This window comes from Paramormyrops kingsleyae, chromosome 19 (genome assembly GCF_048594095.1).
Source record: "Paramormyrops kingsleyae isolate MSU_618 chromosome 19, PKINGS_0.4, whole genome shotgun sequence".
In the NCBI taxonomy this organism is placed as follows: Eukaryota; Metazoa; Chordata; class Actinopteri; order Osteoglossiformes; family Mormyridae; genus Paramormyrops; species Paramormyrops kingsleyae.
Genome location: NC_132815.1, coordinates 2,473,167 through 2,492,575, shown reverse-complemented (window position 1 = coordinate 2,492,575; position 19,409 = coordinate 2,473,167). Strand labels below are relative to the sequence as shown.

Here is a 19,409-nt window from a genome sequence, read left to right as displayed (position 1 = left end):
CGCTGGCCGCTGCAGCCAGTGCCAGGATGAGTTATACAGATGAAGATTGCATAAGGCTTAATATTATATTATAATGCAATAAATAATATAGTAAGTAAAATTATGACATAAGGAAAACTTAAGTACTTACAAATAACAGTGATATGTCTTAAATAACAGGCACTTAGAAGTCATAATGCATTATTATTTCTGTGACTTTCTTTAATTAACCTTGAATCTCCACTGGGAGAAAAGTATCAGTGAAAACTTCACAGAATTTAATCTATGCTCAATATGCAGACTATAAAATATTTTTTATGGCATTGCAACAGGATTGTATATGCAATTAATCGCAATTAAAAAATTGTTTGCCTGGCCTGTAAACAATATTGTTTTTGGTCACCCTTTGCTAACCTAACAGCATCTTTGACACCTTTCCATATCACCCACATCGCGTAGCTGTTCTATGCCGATACTGCAGAGGGCGCTAGTATTTCTAGAGGAGCCTTACATCACGCAGCTGTTCTGTGCCGGTACTGCAGAGGGCGCTAATACTTCCAGGGGCGCCCTACATCAGTCGGCACCCCTCAGAAGCTGCCACCCTGGGTGGCCGCCTATGTCGCCTAGTGGATGGGCTGGTCCTGGTTGAGGGTTCCAGTCACACCTAAGGGGAACTGACATCTGAAAAGCTGCACATGCATGTGCCGTGTGATAAACTGGCACGCTGTCCTGGATGCCCCCTGCTGGCGGGGACGGGAGCTGGATGAAGAGTGGGAACACCGATGTATGCAGAGGATACAGGGATTTAAAGGCTGCCATTAAAATTCAATAGATTACAGATCTACAAATGCCATTGTTTGCCCCTGGCATTAGGCACACTGAAGGGGGCAGATGGCACGGCGGACGGCAGGGGAAGGTGTGATTCCCAGGGGGAGAGGGATCACCCACCGATGGGGGCGTCATTAAAGCGGAGCACATGATGGGCTCACCCTTGGGCTCGGCCGCTGCCGTCACCCCCAACACGAAGGGACCCGGCGCTGGCCTAGGGGACACATTAGCTAATACCAAGCACACAGCTGCCATTGTTGGAACAGTGACATGGCCTCATTCACTCACGACACACCCTGGCACACATCGTGCAAACACAACGTGCATTGTGTCCCTCACTCCCCCGTCAGTTAAAAAAAAATTAACGAAAAGGGCGTTGATGCGCCTCGGGCGGATGGGCGGAGGGGCGGAGGGGCGGAGGACAAAGCGGGATGCCATCTTCCCACCTCCCGCACGGCGAACGAGACGGGACCTGGGGAGACGGAAATAGAATGCATTCTCCATCTAAATCGGGACATCTGAGACAAGCTGGTTTGGCTGTCGGGCAGCCCTGGGTGGGAAGGTCAACGCGGGGACGAAGACTTCCTCTCAGTCAGCTAAGGCCAGGTAATGCAAAGAGCGCCGCTCTACTGGCAAGGATGGAGTCCTGCAAGGACCCCGGGAATGACACGAGCGCAGAACATGCATGCTGCAGTGGTGCCAGTGCCCTGGTGTGTCTGCACAGCCACAACTAGGAGAGCAGGGAGCAGGGAGGCGCGAGGAGGCATGAGGAGGCGCGAGGAGGCATGAGGAGGCGCGAGGAGGCATGAGGAGGCCCTGGGGGTCTATCGCATGGACGGACCTTGCCCCTCTGCTTCAGCGGGTCGATGGTTAAGCTATCACTGCCGATGTCCACGATGACTCCCAGCTGAAATCCTTCCGTTGGGTGGGGCGCCCACACCGGCTTGCCGTCCTCCATGGCTGAGCGCGGCTCTGCGGCAGGCCCTGAGGGAGACAGCAGCGAGGCAGCGTTAGCGAGCCGGCCGTTACACACGCCCAAACTGCAAAGCGACAGGGTGCATGAAGGCGGCTCGGCGCGGAAGCTCCCTTTGTCTAAGAATGAAGACAGAAATTGCACATGCTGACATATGATCATCCCTAAAGTCTTAGATGACACCAAACAATAATGATTTTGCAGGACTGCGGAGGTAGTAGGTTTATTGACGAGAGTATTGTCAGTTAGTACTGTGCTATAAAGGGCCTGCTTCCTAGGCATCTGCTTTCATGTGCATTTGGTTCAAGACACAGGAACTGAAACCTCCTCATATGTGGGCTTGTGCCCCAGGTCAGGTCGGTCAGTTCTCCTCCTGCTCCTCTCTGCATAAGGCTCCACCTGCTGGCACTGCGCTCTACACACAACTGTGGCTAGACCAGGGAAAGCGAGGACACAGTGTTTATATTAGTAGGCGGATGCCAAAGTGGTCTCAGGTTGCAGATGGGGCCTTTTCCTCCATGTATAAATTCCTTGATCATGCTTGTTAGCAGTTACGATATGCACACCTCAGATAACTAGTTGTTGTGGTTTGGGCAGTACACCAAGCTCCTTCACTGCTGCATCTCTCTCTCTCCGTGCACTGCATTTTCCCTAGCTTCCGATTATCCTGCTATGGAGCAAATGGCTCTGTGCAGCTACAGCACACAGGCAAATTGTGGGCAACTGGATAAAGAGAGATTTACAGGCCACTGACCCTGGCAGGCGAATGGCGGCAGGGAAACAGCCAGAGGCACCAAAATGTCACTTGCAGTCAGGAAGCCTAGCTACTCTGGGGTGGGGGAGCAGGACTAACCGAAATAAAATTATAATAATAAAAAACGACAAAACAAAACAGAGGACCATACTGGACATCACTGTGTGCCAGTTGCTTGGCCATTCACTGTGATGTTTGATGTTAAAATACAGAGAACCAACCAGAAACACACAAGCAGACTCCAAGTGGTACTGTAACCAGGAAACGATGGCTACGATCTGGCTGCTTACGCAACACAGCACCCAGAATCCCCAGTGAAGTTTCTCATGCTCAGACGCAGCCGGGCTGGGCTCCACTGCCCTGGACAAAGGCCCCCTCGTCTGGCCGGGCCCCAGGTCACAGTCCGAGCCCAAAATGCCCAATTATTAATCATTCCAGTCATGTTTTGTGAATCACAGAGCCTAACAATCACCCTTTTAGCACCAGTGGCAAATAATTCAAATATTGTTGGTCAATTCCATGTAAAATGTAACCAAAAAGTACAAGAGGAAATAAAAATTGTCAAAGGCCAGAGAAAACATGAATGGCAATGATCACAGGACGACCCTCTTAGACAAAACCCCCAGGAAACGTGCATCATGTAAATGACATACAAAAATCGTCTCTCACAGACTAGCTTATACCTCAGTCATGAAACTACAAAGCAGATGGCATGTTCAGTTCCACAGGCCGTGTCAGCCGTGCGTGTGGAATTTGCGTGTTCTCTGTGTTCTCTGTGGCTTTCCTCCAGGTGCTCCGGGTTGCTGAATCGCTGGCTGATTATGTGCATGAGCGTCTGAGCAGCCAAGGACTGCCTTCACCTTTAGGGTGTGTGCTGCCTCATTCCGGGCACATGGGAGAAATGCTGCAGGAGCACAGTGGTTCTTTCCGGATGTGAGGTCATGGAAAAAGGATGGATGGGTGGGTGGGTGTATGGGTGGACATTCAGTACAACCAAATGGTATCATTGTACTTAACAGCCTGTTGTAATAGAACCATAGAGATGAGCTGCAGAGTAAACGGCTTGCATCTAAAATCCAGTATGATGATTGGGTCAGAACAGCGAAGGAGTTTGACAGTTTGATCTGCGATTCAAAATATCTTTTACAATTAAGCACCATATGAACTCCTCCTGTCTGCTTCTCATGCTAAACTAAAATTAGAGAAGGAACTAACCAGTAAAGCAGGATAAGCAGTACATGAAACCCTCGAATGGATTACCAGCAAACCCATAATGGGTCCTGGTGGCAGGATGTGTCTGAAATTGGCTGCTCTCCTTAGCTACTGGCTCAAAAAACATATAAAACTCCACAGACATTACAAAGTCCAACAGACTGAACACCAGGAAATAGTTACACTCCATCTCTGTTGTACTAATTACATTCAAACTCTGTTCATTCATAAGGAACTTAAAAAAAGAAAACCATCAAATCTGTCATTCTCCACAATGGCCGTGAATACATGCAGATAGTTGGCATAACCCCAAGCTAAGTGATGAAGAAAAACCTTGTTCTTCACTTCTATTTAAATGCTGTGAGACTAAATTTAATCCTGAGGAAGAGACAGGAAGCTTTTTACACTTAATCGTCAGAGATAGCCTACCCTGCAATAAACTGGTGAAATAACGACGTCCAAAGGTTTGGCTTAGTGGTGACTAATGTGACAGATTAGGCCAGGAGGCTCACCTGACCTATTTCACTCTCTAAAACAAAGTTCACTTCCTTATGTTTCTGGGCACTGCTATGTGATGACCTTGGATGGGGTGGCCTGGATTCTAAGACTGCTACAACCTACTGGACCAGAAGTGGAGCAGCAGGAAGAACAAGCTGCATCATCGAGTGATTAACTGGCTAATGACATTGCTGTAAGGCTTTCACCCCAAGAAAATGTGCCGCAGTCAGTCTGCAGTAAGGTGACTTGTCGAGAATTCAGCGCCAGAATTACGGTGCAAAATGAAGTTTTAATCCTAAATGAAGTAATGAAGTTTTAATCCTAAATGAAGTAATGAAGTTTTAATCCTAAATTTCCTCCTGTTTCTGGACAATTGCTGACTTGTTCTGGGGTACATGAAATAAATGCTGAGGAAAAAACACCCCCAGACAAATGTACCCCGTTTAACTTACCAACTTCAATCTGTTAACAAATGTAGAATATGCAAACATGCAAATCCAGAATTTTCCCGGTCACATAATCCTAACTGTGCCACACAACAAAATCAGACATAAATTCCCAGAACTCTAAAGATTTCTCTGACATCTGCCCATTTATATCATTTAAAAGCACATACAATCAAATCAATTTTGAGAGGCATACTTTACCTGCAATGGATACATTTAGCACAATGGAGACATTGGTAGTTCAGTGGTGGCATTTCTCACCTGCCAGACAGGAGCCTGGGTTCAATCCCCAGGCAATGCGCACGTTCTCTCTGGGATTAATAAATCTCCCACAATTACAAAACTACTGGACTGTCTGGGAAACAGGGTGAAGCCATTGGCACAAACCTGGTGGGATGAGAACTGACCCGTGTGTGAATGTCCCAACAGACTGTTACAGTGTGTCCCCTGCATCTCCGAAAACACACACAGGTTTCCAAAAATAAAAAAATGCACAGGATTTGCTTTGTTCTGTATAAACACCCATAAGGCCTAATTAGCAGTCAGATTTTTGATTGAGAGTGACATTTGCATTTGTGTTTACAGTGAAAATCATAGGTATCACACAATTGTGATACACACAAACATTAAACTTACTAATACCACAACAAGAATTTCATTAGTTTCACTTAGCAAAAACCCCATATTCAGGTTTGAACAGTGACAAAGATCAAGATTCAACAGTCCACCAATGGACAGGTGTAACATCTTGAGAGTAATTAATCATTTTGAGTGTCTAAACCACAGGCTCACAGGTCCAGACTCAAACATCGTAGCCACTATGCAGCAGAAAATATGCATTTAAAAACAGAATTAAAAGTTACTCCAAGTGCTCTAACTATAGATGGTGTTATTTCGTCACAGTGAAACATGGTGGAAATATCTACTTCACTTGGTTACAGCGGCATGTTTGTGAATAAAAGAGAGAAGCAGGGAAAGAAAAGAACAGCCAAAGTAGACACACGGGTTCCCAGCAAACAGAAGGTGAGGGACAGCCAGGTTTGTGTCTAAATAAAGAAGCAGAAAGGGCGTGGATGTGTGCGTGTGTGTGGGCGCATCTGAATGAGTCACTGTGCAAAATCCACTCTGAAGGCCCTATTTTCCCATTCGAACAGCGCACTCTTCTGCTCCCGTGTCCAGCCGGGACACTCACTCGAGCTGGAGAGCCACGGAGGGGTGATTTTTAACATCACCTATGGCTGGAAGGCACTGCCAGCTTCATGAGCTGCGGCGGAATCTTCCAAAGGCCGCGCACCGAGTTCTCCACTTCCGTTTGTTTGTTTTGTCTCTCCACGAGTCGCATTGTTTTGTGTAGTGTATAAAAAAAGGCCAAGGCAGGGCAATTCATAAAGGACCGGAGCCATTCTGAGAAAACAAGGGCCATCGCCCTTTCAAAAGGCAACGATCACCAGCCTGCCAAACTGGAATCGCGTGTAACCCGAGACTGGCGGCGGGTGGGGGGGCATGTCAGCCAGTCAGGATGCAAAAGAAGAGCCTTCAGGTGCCAAGCTCCACACAGGCAGCACAGCGGGCAGACCCAGCTGGCTGCAGTCTGAGGCTCAGTGCGAGGCTCCGCCCACACGTCACATGGTTAGGGTGCATGGCACTTCAGCTCGTGTCTACAGGCCAGGAAGCACGGCTGTCTGGCTCACACAACACCGACTGCTTGCCACGATACAAGTCATACATTAGCACTTCTCACACATTGCGCTATTTAGACAAATGATCTTTTATAAAGCGTCGCACACAGTTACGGGTACACGCCCATTTGTGCAGAGGTGGCTGAAGTTAAGTATCGTGTTAAAGGTATAATGATACCTTTTCCCTCAGGTCTAGTCCTTTGGCCACTATTCAAACTTCATCGTGGGTCCCTCCTCCTCCCCCTAACAAAGAGGTTCCCCACAGGCCATTCCGCTATTTTTTCTTATAAGCACCCCCTGAAACGGCCAGAGCACAGCAGAGCATGGAGGGGGAAGAAGAGGAAGCTCACGCAGCAATGAGACGGGCTCCCTGCTCGCTCCCTCACCCCCCAACACACACACACCAAATCACTGGAGGGCAATACAATGACAGCATCACATTTACATTTTACAGCAACATACAAGTTAGGCCAACAACCCAACAAATGGCTGTCGAGGAGCTGACTGTGCAGCTAGGCTGAGCTTCCAAAGAAGGCCCAGGAATGAGTATAAGCAGCACTAGTGCAGGACCTACACAATATCTTCCAAACAAAGCAAGAAACTAATAAGACTGTTCAAGGACCAGAAATGCAACACTAAAACCATTCAGGGAACATAAAGATGCATCGGACTAGCACAGGTCTTGAGGCATGGAGAGGTCTGCTGACATGGTTCAGAGGTTCATTCCATCATCATCCACCAAATGACCAGAGCAGCCTCACTCTGGGAAAGCAAGCCGCCATGTCGCTAGACACAGGGCTCCGTGAGGCGGTGGGGGACGGCTGTTCCGCCCCCAAGAGCGGCATCGCAGGGTAGCAGACAGACCTGCTGCTTTTGCCTCCAGCGGTGCAACGGCTGAAGTGGACCAACAGCCAATGCCAAATAACTGCTGGACTACTGAACACCCAGAAACGTGCTCAATAGCTCTCAACTACTACAATGAAGCAGCAGAATTTTTTTTTAGGGGGGGGGGGGCAATGTACCCAAATAACTGAAATAGTTCCATTCCATGAAGCAGACTTGACTACAATGTGCGACCTGGCCGATTTATGCATGTGAAGCCCACACTGAGGGAGCACAAGCGGGGATTGTTCACAAGCGCGAGACTGAGGGTTCACTGTTGTAGTAAGGAGGCGTCATGCGAGGCGGAGGCCGTGAAGCACAAAACACCAGAGATACATGGAGCACCAGTGAGAGCAGAGACGGCCCTGCGTGCCCCTGGCCACCATCCAGGATGGGGACACCTGCTGGGACCTGACAAGGGCTCCCAGGTCCTTTCCATGACCGAAATCAAAACCAGCTCATCAGCATTAATAAATATCACAACATGCTCATAACATCTCTTTTTTAATCAGCCAAATTTTTACTCAAGTAGCTCACTCATGAGAAAGTTGGGGCAAAACACTTTACAATACATTTTCTAAATTGTCCAGGGGGAATCAAAAGCAATCAAATGAAAACTGATATCACGTGGGCAATGCCATGGTATAAATGATGAATCAGAAAACACTACATCATCAAAGTCTTCACAGTTGAAAGTTCTACAATCTTTAATTCTTCATCTGTCACACTCCCTCCAGCTGTAAAGAAGATCTGGGGCAGCTTCATTAGAGTGTGACATGGCATCATTAAGCAAACCCTGCTCTGCTGTCCAAAGTGTCATCACATCTGGATTGATATGCAAATTCATATGCGTCATTTCTACGTGATGGCAAGCCCCGCCTCCCTGGAACAAGGCCAGCAGCAGAGTGACTCGCCGGCGGGGAAATGTCACACACCGCATGCCTCGCAGGGGCTGTGGTCCCCTGAATTCCCGGCGGCGGGTGTGTCAGTTAAGGCTGAACTGATTCTGCATAGCATAGATTCACCATCGGTACAACCCGGGAGAAGCACAATCCTGCAGAGACCCGTCTGCCGTCAACGGCCGGCTGCCACGCCAAACCATAATGGGATATTTATACCAGACTCTGTAAGCTGAAGCTGCCTTACAGTGAAAAGATTCCTTTTATTGTGCGGGCAGCACAGACAAAAGCAGACGGGCATGTCAGCAATGCCCATTACTTAGCGACGCCGATCACAAAAACTGTGCCATTTGTCAGGCCGGATGCCGCAGAACTGATTCCTGGAGGATACAAGTTCCTCTCATAGGTATGTCTTCCAAGGCATTAGCAAGGTCAGCAGACCCATTAATGTTCTGAATTCTGGATGAAAGGGCCACAGCATGAGTACCTCCACATGCTACCATTCCACCCATCACATTCATCTGTTCTGGATCAATGGAAAGCTGTAATGGGAAAACTCTAACGGAAAAACTAACGCCATTTAGCTTTTCTTCTACACTGGCGAAAGATGACCACATATATTCAAAATTTCAGATCTAGAAATCCATGAGAAGCTAAACATGAAGCAGATGTCAATCAAAGCAGTCAAAGGTCAGGGTTGGCAGACCAAAGATGGTTTACTGGCTCAGAATTCAACTTAAAAACAAGCTGAACAGGACTGATACCTCGATAAATGTTGCTTAAGGAAGATTCAATGCATTCATTCATACAAGAAAAGCACAGAGATGGGAAGATGAAGTCTAGGGCAGGGTTTCCCAATCGGGTCATCGGGGATCCACAGTTGGTCCATGTTTTTGCTTCCTCTGAGCTCTCTGCCAGACAGTTCACATTTTCGCTCCCTCCCAGGAGCTGAGAGGGACCAAAAACATAGACTGTCTGTGGGTCTCTGCGGACCACATTGGGAAACACCGGTCTAGGGAATCTGAGCCACTCTTCCCTCCAACAGTTCACTGATCTTATTTCTGATGACCTCAGCAACAAACTGGGCACAATCTCTAACAGGAGGCTGCTGCACTTCTTAGCCAGCTTAAAGATTGACCAAACTTACCCTCCGTGAGTCAAACTGTAGCACCCATAAATGGATCACACCAACCTTAACTGCTGAAGAAGTTAAACATTGGAGAAATCCCAGCCCACGACAGCTTAGTGCCATAACAGTGCAGTAAAATGAGTCAGTGAGTAGGTGAGAAAGCAGCTAAATGGAACTGAAAATACTCTGTCCAACTGGTACAGTGTGCCATGGTTACACTGGTAGATTCCTGTGGCTGTAGAGCTTTACGGTCTTGCTGTGGCTCTGTAGATACACTACACTTCCTCACAAAAGCCTAATACCAAAAATTCAACAAAGAATAGCCCGCAGCTGACCTTCACTGCAGATTCTGTACCGATAACTATGTTTAAAATATAAATAAAAATGAATTCAAGGCAGTCACATTTTTTGCAGTGGGCGAAGGTCAGTCAGATAAGCAGAAAGTTAAAAAGCAAACTGGAAAACTGATGAGAGTCATGATTTAAAACTATAAAGAATTTGGATTCCAAATGACACCTAACACAATTAATTACCTTTTACAATTGGTGGCAATAAAGCTTCTCTCTAATTACGTATAACTTTACAGTGTTGCCACGGAACGATTTGCAGCTGAATTGTCAAGCTTGGGGGAATAACTTGCGGGAACTGATGACCTACACTGATGAAATCTCATGCATGCTGCAGTAACAAGAGTGCTAAAGGTCATGCTAGTTTTATTCAGTTTTATAGGTCTTTTCAAGAATCCAGGAATTCAATAAACATAGGATGGTTTATCGTTTCCAAATGATGTGAATTATAGGAACTTTAAAGTCTGGTATAGAGTTATTGTTGCAATAAGGCCATGCTCTTAAGCAGTCCCTAAAATGACAGTGTAGTCTAAAAATGGATCTAATTTTTAAGACACAAGTTTACAGGAAACATGTCAGGAAGACATCACAGACATGCCAATACTAGCAGTTAGCCTGCAGGAAAACATTACAGTCAAAGTATCATGCTAGCAGTTAGCCTGCAGGAAAACATCACAGTCAAAGTATCATGCTAGCAGTTAGCCCTCAGGAATACATCTCAGTCAAAGTCATGCTAGCAGTTAGCCCTCAGGAACACATCTGAGTCAAAGTCATGCTAGCAGTTAGCCCTCAGGAACACATCTCAGTCAAAGTCATGCTAGCAGTTAGCCCTCAGGAACACATCTCAGTCAAAGTCATGCTAGCAGTTAGCCCTCAGGAACACATCTGAGTCAAAGTCATGCTAGCAGTTAGCCCTCAGGAACACATCTCAGTCAAAGTCATGCTAGCAGTTAGCCCTCAGGAACACATCTGAGTCAAAGTCATGCTAGCAGTTAGCCCTCAGGAACACATCTCAGTCAAAGTCATGCTAGCAGTTAGCCCTCAGGAACACATCTGAGTCAAAGTCATGCTAGCAGTTAGCCCTCAGGAACAGCAATACTCTCACGAGAGGCTAGTGTCACACAGAACACGGCAGCAATACTTTCCCTTGTGCTGTCAGACAGCAGTCATGACAAGCTATAGGGAAGCAGTTCTGAAAGATTCACTGGGGCTCCGGGGAATAGGCAAAGGTTATGAAGGATTTACTGGGAACAATGGAGTGCTTGTCACTTCCTTTAGGGAGAGGAAAAATGAACAGATCTCCATATTATCTAGAACACTTTAAATATTTTTAAAGCACTGTACCATACAAAGTGCTTACATTTCAGGTAGATAACCACATCCCCATGCATTATATGAAAGTAACATCTGAAAATGTAGCCTTTACACACAAGTTTGATCATTATCAAATCCCCAGACATTTGGAATACGGTAAATGTGGTGTCAAGCTGCACAACAATAGCAAGATCAATTAGGACACACTGTTCGAGGTTCTGTGTCGACCAGTCTCCACCTTTAAGCTGGCATTTAGCCAACTGATCCACAGCAGTCTTCCCAGACTCAATCTCTTGCTTACTCGTTTGTGGATCTTATCAGCTGTATAGAGCAGTGTTTTGCCAACCCAGTCCTTGGGGACCCACAGACAGTTCACATTTTTGCTCCCTCCCAGCTCCCTACCGCCTTATTACTAAGGAGCAAGAGAACCGGACTAGGAAACACTGGTATAGTCTACACTTGGGCTAGACCCTGAAACTCCAGGTGTGACACTGACAACTGTGAGATGGCCAGCCTTCAATAAACGCTTTCCAAGTCAGGCCTTGAGTGACCATAACACACAGAGTGTACATAAACACAAGGTCATGACAGCAGCCAGACTAGGCTCATTTGCATTTGCCTGGGGCCAGATATTATCTCTGCCGAACAATGGCTTGTGGTGAGCTTTACACATCGTGTAGATGACCATCCTCTGTGTACCGCCCAACAAATCAGGAAGCCAAGGAGCACGCTGCCCCAGACAAGAGCCACTGACACACTGCCGATAGTCAGCCTCAGGACTCACAGCTTAAGGGGTTCTGATCTCGGTGCCTGGTTTGGCTGTGTGACAGTACCACCACAGGAGGACAAAGTCCCCTTACTCTTACTTTGGGTTCAGCAGCAAACAAGGCTTCTAAATTAAAGGGGTCTTAGCTGTATTACAAATTGCAGTTCACATTCCTGACTTCTTCTTGTCAAGTTTCTTTAGAGAGAGAAGATAAAACACGCTGAAGCTTCATCCAGTGACCATCACATGTTCCATTCAGTTTCACATACTGGACTGGTTTACACTAGACAAGATGGCAATTAACATTCACACTTGACACTAAAACTGGAACCATAACCACCTGAACCTATTTTTGGTTAAAGTGAATAGTAACTTCCATTTACCCCACTCTCCAGATTCATCCACACCACACTACTGCATCACATTGCTCCCAAATGACATCTATGGGCTTCTCAAACTGCCAATTTTTCCTTCTCTCACTAGCAAGGTGTAGAGCAAGAATTCCCGATTACCTTCTATTGGTATGATATTCCCATATGCAACTCTGGGGAAAAAAAACAATTTTCCTTTCTTAATTTTTGGGTATGACCCTGTGTAAAATACACATTTTTTGTAAACTCCAGCCTGGCTCTTCCCTGTTTCTCATTGATGAAGGGCTTCTTCCTTGCTTTAGGGGTCTTCAGTCCTGCTTCTAGGAGCCTGTCATGGATTGTCCTAGCAGTGCACTTCATACCACATGATGTTTACCATTCTTTTTGAAGGTCACTTGAGGTCATCCTCTGATTTACGAAGCACTGCCAGATAACTTGACAGTCATCTCCGGCATTAGAAAGTTGCTTCTGCCCTCTGCCTGGCTGGTGTTTGGTTATTGTCAAACCTTGTTCTTGTGTACTGCTGTCTTAGAATCTTTGAGCTTGGAAGCAGCCTGCCTAGTAGTGTTGCCTACTGCCAGCAGAACCAGGATTAAACCAGGATTTAAAAATGTTGATTTAAAAAGAAAGAAAAAAAAACAGAGTGGTCTCTTAATTTTTTCCAGAGCTGTATTTACATTTTAAAATCCTGGGGACCTTTTAAAACTGTAAACTCTTCTTGCATTTATAGCAAAGTGCAGCATAGAAGGTGCAGTGAGACTGATAGGGGCCGACACATTGTATGGAAAAAAGTAAAAAGACAAAAAAAAAAAAGTTGGCAATTTTTGACCATCCAGAAGAGTAGTTTAGAGTAGCAGACATGGATGGTATTGTGGTAATATGGCACACTGTGGTATTCAGAAATATAAGCGACAAAATCAGGCAAACGATAAAATTAAATCATTTCAAAACATCAAAATAGTGTTGCTATTGAAAATAGCATCAAACCAATATATATGGCAGTATGTCTGGCCGATATGATGGCACAAAATATTCAATACCTGTCATGCCTAATTAAAACCATATAAAATGACAATAGTTTCCTCTTAAGGTGCAGACAGCAGGTGCCAGCGTACAACACCACGTACTACACAGCCGCGCACTACACAGCCGCGCACTACACAGCCGCGCACTACACAGCCGCGCACTACACAGCCGCGCACTACACAGCCACGCACTACATAGCCGCGTCATGCGGCGGGGCAAATGGGGCACCGGCAGAGGTAACGTGATAAAGACAGCACGGCTAACTCAGAAGGGGCCACGCCTGGCGCCATGACTAAATCATCTCATGTTCCTCTGATTACACCTGCGCCCTTGCATCTCCACACCCCAACGTGCACATTGGAGCAGCAAAGCGAAGCTGCGGCTCAGCACGCATGCTGGACATCCATCTTATGAAAACATGGTGCATCACAGAGGCGCTACTGAGAGCCCTGCATCTATACCGCTTAGGATTCATCTCAGTAGCATCAGCCGGAAAAATAAAGCAGGGATGCCCAGCGCTCTTTCCCATGCACTAGACTGCTTGCTTGTTTCTGTCCAACCGAGTCTTTATTTAACCTTTCAGTCAACTGCTTTTTCAGCCAAGCTAAAGAAAATGTATTTAGGATGAAGTGTAACCTGTATTAGTGAAAAAACATGTCGCAACAATTTCTGTCACTGAAATGAATCATTTGCTTAATATATTTGAATAGGAATGATTGGTTATGTTCTTGAATGACTAATTGCCCTTGAGCAGTTATCTGCAAATAAATGATCTAATTTAAATTTAACTGGTGGTTTTAAGTTTCACAAAAATAAAAGTTTTGTTGTATGAACAAGTTCAAATTAAAATGAACTGAAAACTTACAATAAGTTCTCAAATCCTCCTTCAACATGACAGAAACCACAATATACACTCAATAGCCAATAGCTCAATTAAAAACAAGCATGTTTCTTAAGTGAAAATCAGCACACGCACCGTGTGGCCTGTCCCAGGTACCCCTGGTGAGAATCTGACAGCTTGCAGCGATGATTTTAAATGCATACGGAGTTATCATAAGAATATATATGAAAAACTGTGAAAGTGTTTTGAAAAATGTCCAAGGTTCTCACAATACTACACAACACGGCAATTAGTAAAACAAATGATATCCCATAACATGGGTACCTGACCTGTCCTTTTTAAGCTCCTTTCATGTTTCATTAGTTAAAGGTGGATCCATCCATCCATCCAGTCATTCATTTGTTTATTTAGCTCGGATGCTCCAGAGCCTATCCCAAGACTTAAGATTCAAGGTTTAAGAGATTTATGTATCACATGTATGTTGTACACCAGCAGTGTAATGAGAAACCCGCTACTCCATGCAATAAACAACTTAGAAGAGTAACAAAATAACAAAAAATAAGTTAACTATATAAGTATTAAAAAAATTATATAAAAATATATAAAAGTGGCCTGGGGGCAGAAGCTGATGATCCAGGAAGACTATGGTATAAATTAGGGTATATGCAGGACACCAATCTGTCCCGTCAAAACTCACTGAAACAGGGTAAAGATTCACATCCTGATCAGTAATCCTAAGCAGAAACCTCTGGCAGTTTACATGGCATGTTGTATCCCCAGGCTAATGATATACTGAAACACTAATGCATACCATGTGGCCTGTGCTGACTGAGATAGCCGGCAGCCATCCCCTACAACCCTGATATAGAGAATTATAGTTGGATGGATGGATGGATGGATGGACTAACAGACATACTACACAGGCAGTAAGTAATGAATAATATCCAAATTCAACCAATTGACAATTCAGATCAACACTTTAATGTGGCCGTTGGCCCCAGATATGGGAGGACAGACAAAAAAATTTACATACTGCACTAGCAAACAAAACAGACACAAAGACCTATAATTTAACCACATTCATTCAAAATTAAAGCCTAAACAATACCTTATCTAATGAACCTTTAATACTGTGTATTTCTCTGATACATTTTGACAAGTAACACAGATGGTCAGATGTCCGGGATTCTTCCCGATTTGTTACTGAATGGCACTTTTACTCTAACCATTCACATAGTGACACTTAGCATATAAGTATTTACTTAACCACAACGATCTATGTTACAACTAATGTCTCACAATTCAGATATGTCAGTGTTCCATGGAAAATTGAATGAAATTATTTTGCTTGTATAGTATTATATAGTAGGCTATAGCACATTTACTTTAATTTCAGTGCTTTAATAATTCCCAGAAGGGGAAACATCACATATTTTTATTTTTTTAATGAGTTTATTCAGAATTCCCTTAACCGCATGCAAATAGCATGACATAACTGCACTAATAAACCCAATGAAGCAGGCGAGACTAAATGAATGACAAGGGGAAATTATGAGCTGCAGATTTCCAACATTACACATTACAAAAAAAAAAAACCCATGATTAAGGATCAGTATAACATATCCAACCATCAGCGTGTTACCAGGACTTTCAAAGATAATCTGCTCAGCGCAGTAATAATGACTGACATCATTCACGCTGAGTCTCTTTACTGTGGCGCTGCGATTGATATCCACGCAGAAAGCTCCCACCAGGGCAATGTGACCGAGATGAAGAGTACATATTTACATAAATACATACAAATCATACTACAGCTGATCATGTGATCATTGCGGGGGTGAATTCTGGGAAACTGAATTTGTGACCAAAAGGCTTCATATTCAAGTCCCTGTGGCCCTTCATAAAACACTCAAATAAAGGTGCAAAAACTTTATGGCACATTAACTTATTCAAATAAATGTACTTGGAAACAACTAAATAACAAAAAGATGGCTTCTGCAACTGAATGTAACAGAAAGGCAACGGACAGCAGTGAGTAAATGGCTGTAGTCCGGTTCGGGCGCTGCATGTCAATGAGGCGGCGTCCCGTTCCGAACAATTCCGCAAGCTGCTGGCACGAAGCACCGAAGGCGTCTCGAGTTAACGAGCAACCTTTGAACCCGCGGCGACACTCGGAGGGCCTACCCTCCGGCTCCCTCTTTTGCAGGCTCCGCATTTCTAAGCACGAAATAACGCCCGTATTAGCTGACGCCAGCGCAAGGTGTTCCCCCCGATACCGGGCTGAAGTTAACAAGCCAGGTTTTAGTTTTAACAAAAGTGACGGCAAACGCAGGCGTCAATGCATCCTATGCACCTTACGAACGCTTACGTTCGCATTTAACATTTACACAGTGACAGCACGCAGGAAGGCGCCGCGACACACCGTCCGAGGAGAAAAAAGCTCCTGACAAGCGGCGGGACATGAACCTGGCGGCTGTGAGCTTTCCCACCGGCCGTCCCGTAGCATCACTTTTGCTTATCAAATTCACCTGCGCGAATAAAAAGCCGGCTGTAAATCCCCAACTACATGCCAAGACCGTGCGGGACAGGTGTAGGCAATGTTATCACTCAGCCGTACAGACCACTTTAAAATCTGTGGACTGTAACAAGCGGGGCTGCCGTGTTTTGACAGCCTCCATTAGCAGCGACATCACCGGCGAGCCGCTCACGGCTCGCGACCAGCCGGCTAGCGGCGGACCACCCCCGTAACACCTACCGCCATTACAAATAGGAGGGCATCACTTCTTACCGTACTTACTTTGTGTTCTGCTTAACCGGCACTGTCGTGGAAAAAAAAAGTTTTCCCCCCGAGAGATCCCCGGTCGGCGTCCTCGGTCGGCGGCAGCAGCCGAGCTCTCCTCTGCCACTAAGCGCCGAGCCAGGAGCGGAGGAGAGACACGGCATGACGTCACGCCCCAAATAAGCACTTACATTAGTTAGCCGATGGGGGCGCTGCTCCACACATTCAATGCATACAGATCCAAGTTTCACTGCGTTCGAACACCTATAATTGAATTTACACAGCGTATATATAATATAATGTGTATATATATATATATATATATATATATATATATATATATATATATATACCATGAAAATAGCAGACAGGAACTCTGATAACAATCACCCAGTATTAAATCAAATGCACGTCAGCTCAAATTCCTCCATGACATTGTGTTCCGTTTTAAAGACAAAAAAGAGCAGGTGTTCCACCTAATGCCATTCTCCGTTCAGACTTTTAAACTGAAACCAGAAAAAAAATCACCATAAAACTCCGATTACTAAAGATAACCCTTAAGTCCCTATGATTACCAGTGGTCGAAAATATTTCAAACAAAAACAATAGAGTTCCATTAGCCACGCTGCTGGGCCCCCTTACAAAATAATACGAAATATAATTTAATATGAAATTTATATTGTATTAATATAAAGATAAAATAATAAAAATAAAAATATTTCAAAGGGGGTGGTGGGTTGCCCACAGCAGGAAGGGGGTTGGACGGACAATCACAGTGCGGACTGTTTTGCTAATAAGCTGGGTTGCTTTACCTCTACAACTGACCATTTAGGAAGATGGTCCCCATCACTTTTTTTCCCAGAGGGCGGTGGCAGCCATGTCATGTGCATCCCCTGCCAACTCGAACCCTGATGATTACCCCCAAGACTACGTCGTGTCAGTCTAGGTGCTCATTAATTTTTTAAGTCCAGTAACCTAACACATTCGACGTATTTTTTAATAGTTGACATTCTATCCGAGACTGAAAGCTAATATAGCGTAAGGGCCTCTAATGAGAGGGTCATCTGATGCACTCAGAACTGCATCATGTTACCTAATGAACAAATACGTTTCTTCAAACGTGTACATATGATTTTATCTTAAACTAAACAGGCTAGTGACTCCATCTTTGTCTATTCATGTCTGTCGTCAGTATTAAATAATTTTGTTATCTAACCAGTCAGCATGTGATTGGCATTTTAAGGATTTACCTATTTAGCATGTTTTTTTTCCCCCGCTGTCACATATCATTCAGGGTGACTAATCCATTCATAGAGCAGGATATTTTCACAGCTGCAATCGAGCATCAAATGCAGAACTGAGCAATTCATCCCCAAAGTAGAAAAACAGGACTTGTCCTTTAAAGTTGCATGGCCTTAAGCAATATGGCTCTCGTCTGATATCTTGAGCTTGTCCCACTGCCATATAGTAACTTAAGAGAAACGTTCCATTGTACATGCAGGTCCTCAACACATTACTAATTTAATTAATTAATTTAATTTAGTGATCAGTGGTCATTGTCAACACACCACAGCACACAGTGCGCAACAATGAAATGTGACCTCTGCATTTGACCCATATGTGACTTTCGTGACATAGCAGGGGGCAGCTAATTCAGCGCCCGGGGAGCAGTGCTTGGGGACGGTACCTTGCTCAGGGTACCTCAGTGGTGACTTGCTGGTGGGGGATTCGAACCTGCAATCTTTCAATTACAAGTGCGCTACCCTAACCATCAAGCCACCACTGCCCACATCAAGCCACCACTGCCCACTCACGTACTAATACACAAGCTCAACAAGTGAAGTGAATGGTCTGGGAAGGAACAAGAGCAGTGCACACAGCACAGAGAATACTCTTACTTTTAAATGCTTTTTCCATCTATGCCTAAATTTATCACTTCATGCTGAACAGGACCCAGCCCTTATCATCTGCTCACTTGGAGAGCCAAATACCCTCTTTATTAATGTCAACATGACGACACCTTCACATCCACATGGTTAAAGCAAACCACTGATTATGTTGTTCTTCGTGGTAGAAAAATATATTTTCTAAAGATGAAGAAGAATGGGGGAAAATAAACAGCAGTGAGAAAACTAGACTGCAGACACATATTCATACTTTAGTCAAATATAAAACATCGAAAGACCTGTGCTTGCAGAAGAGATTTTCCATGAATCTATAGACTAAATCCAAGTCAATAGACGCAGAAAACATTGACATTAACAAAAGATGTGCGCATTATGCTGTGGCACATTTGTGATCAGAGTTACCACACGACAGCCAGTGCTGAGGGAAAGAGCCAGAGGCTACGAGAACCAGATACAATCACATCTTCTGGTCAGAGGGAACAGCTCGTGAGGGGAAACATCATCATGCCACGTCAGCAGTTTTTTGCAGAGGTTTGTAGGAAAATACCAGGCACAATTTCACAAAGTGCTACAGTTGACAATGTTTGCCGCCGCAGGGTGCATCATGGGAAATAGGGAAGCAGCATTCCCAAATGCGAGCAGAAATCACGGCACAGGCACATCTGAGACACGGTACCAATAAACGTAAAAAAATAAAATAAAATTCTTACAAGGTAGATTTATGAAAATTCTACACAAGGACACCATTAACTACATACTGTATGTATGTTTACATAAAT

The 19,409-nt window shown here is 44.8% G+C and overlaps 1 protein-coding gene across 8 annotated transcripts in view; it reads right to left on the bottom strand.

Moving 5' to 3' along the window:
* Nucleotides 1-16,884, bottom strand: part of myo6a (myosin VIa) — a 66,653-nt gene extending 49,769 nt beyond the window's left edge. For 6 of the 8 annotated variants that reach the window (XM_072703221.1, XM_072703224.1, XM_072703225.1 and 3 more), the window contains exons 1-2: nucleotides 16,742-16,883; nucleotides 1,649-1,791 (exon numbers count right to left, since the gene is read on the bottom strand). In XM_072703221.1, the coding sequence (XP_072559322.1) occupies nucleotides 1,649-1,765 (117 nt within the window). In that variant the 5' untranslated portion in view covers nucleotides 1,766-1,791; nucleotides 16,742-16,883. Of the gene's footprint in view, nucleotides 1-1,648; nucleotides 1,792-16,732 lie in introns of all 8 variants that reach the window. The other 2 variants (XR_011984298.1, XM_072703223.1) reach the window with 2 other exon arrangements.
* Between the last annotated feature and the right edge of the window lie 2,525 nt (nucleotides 16,885-19,409).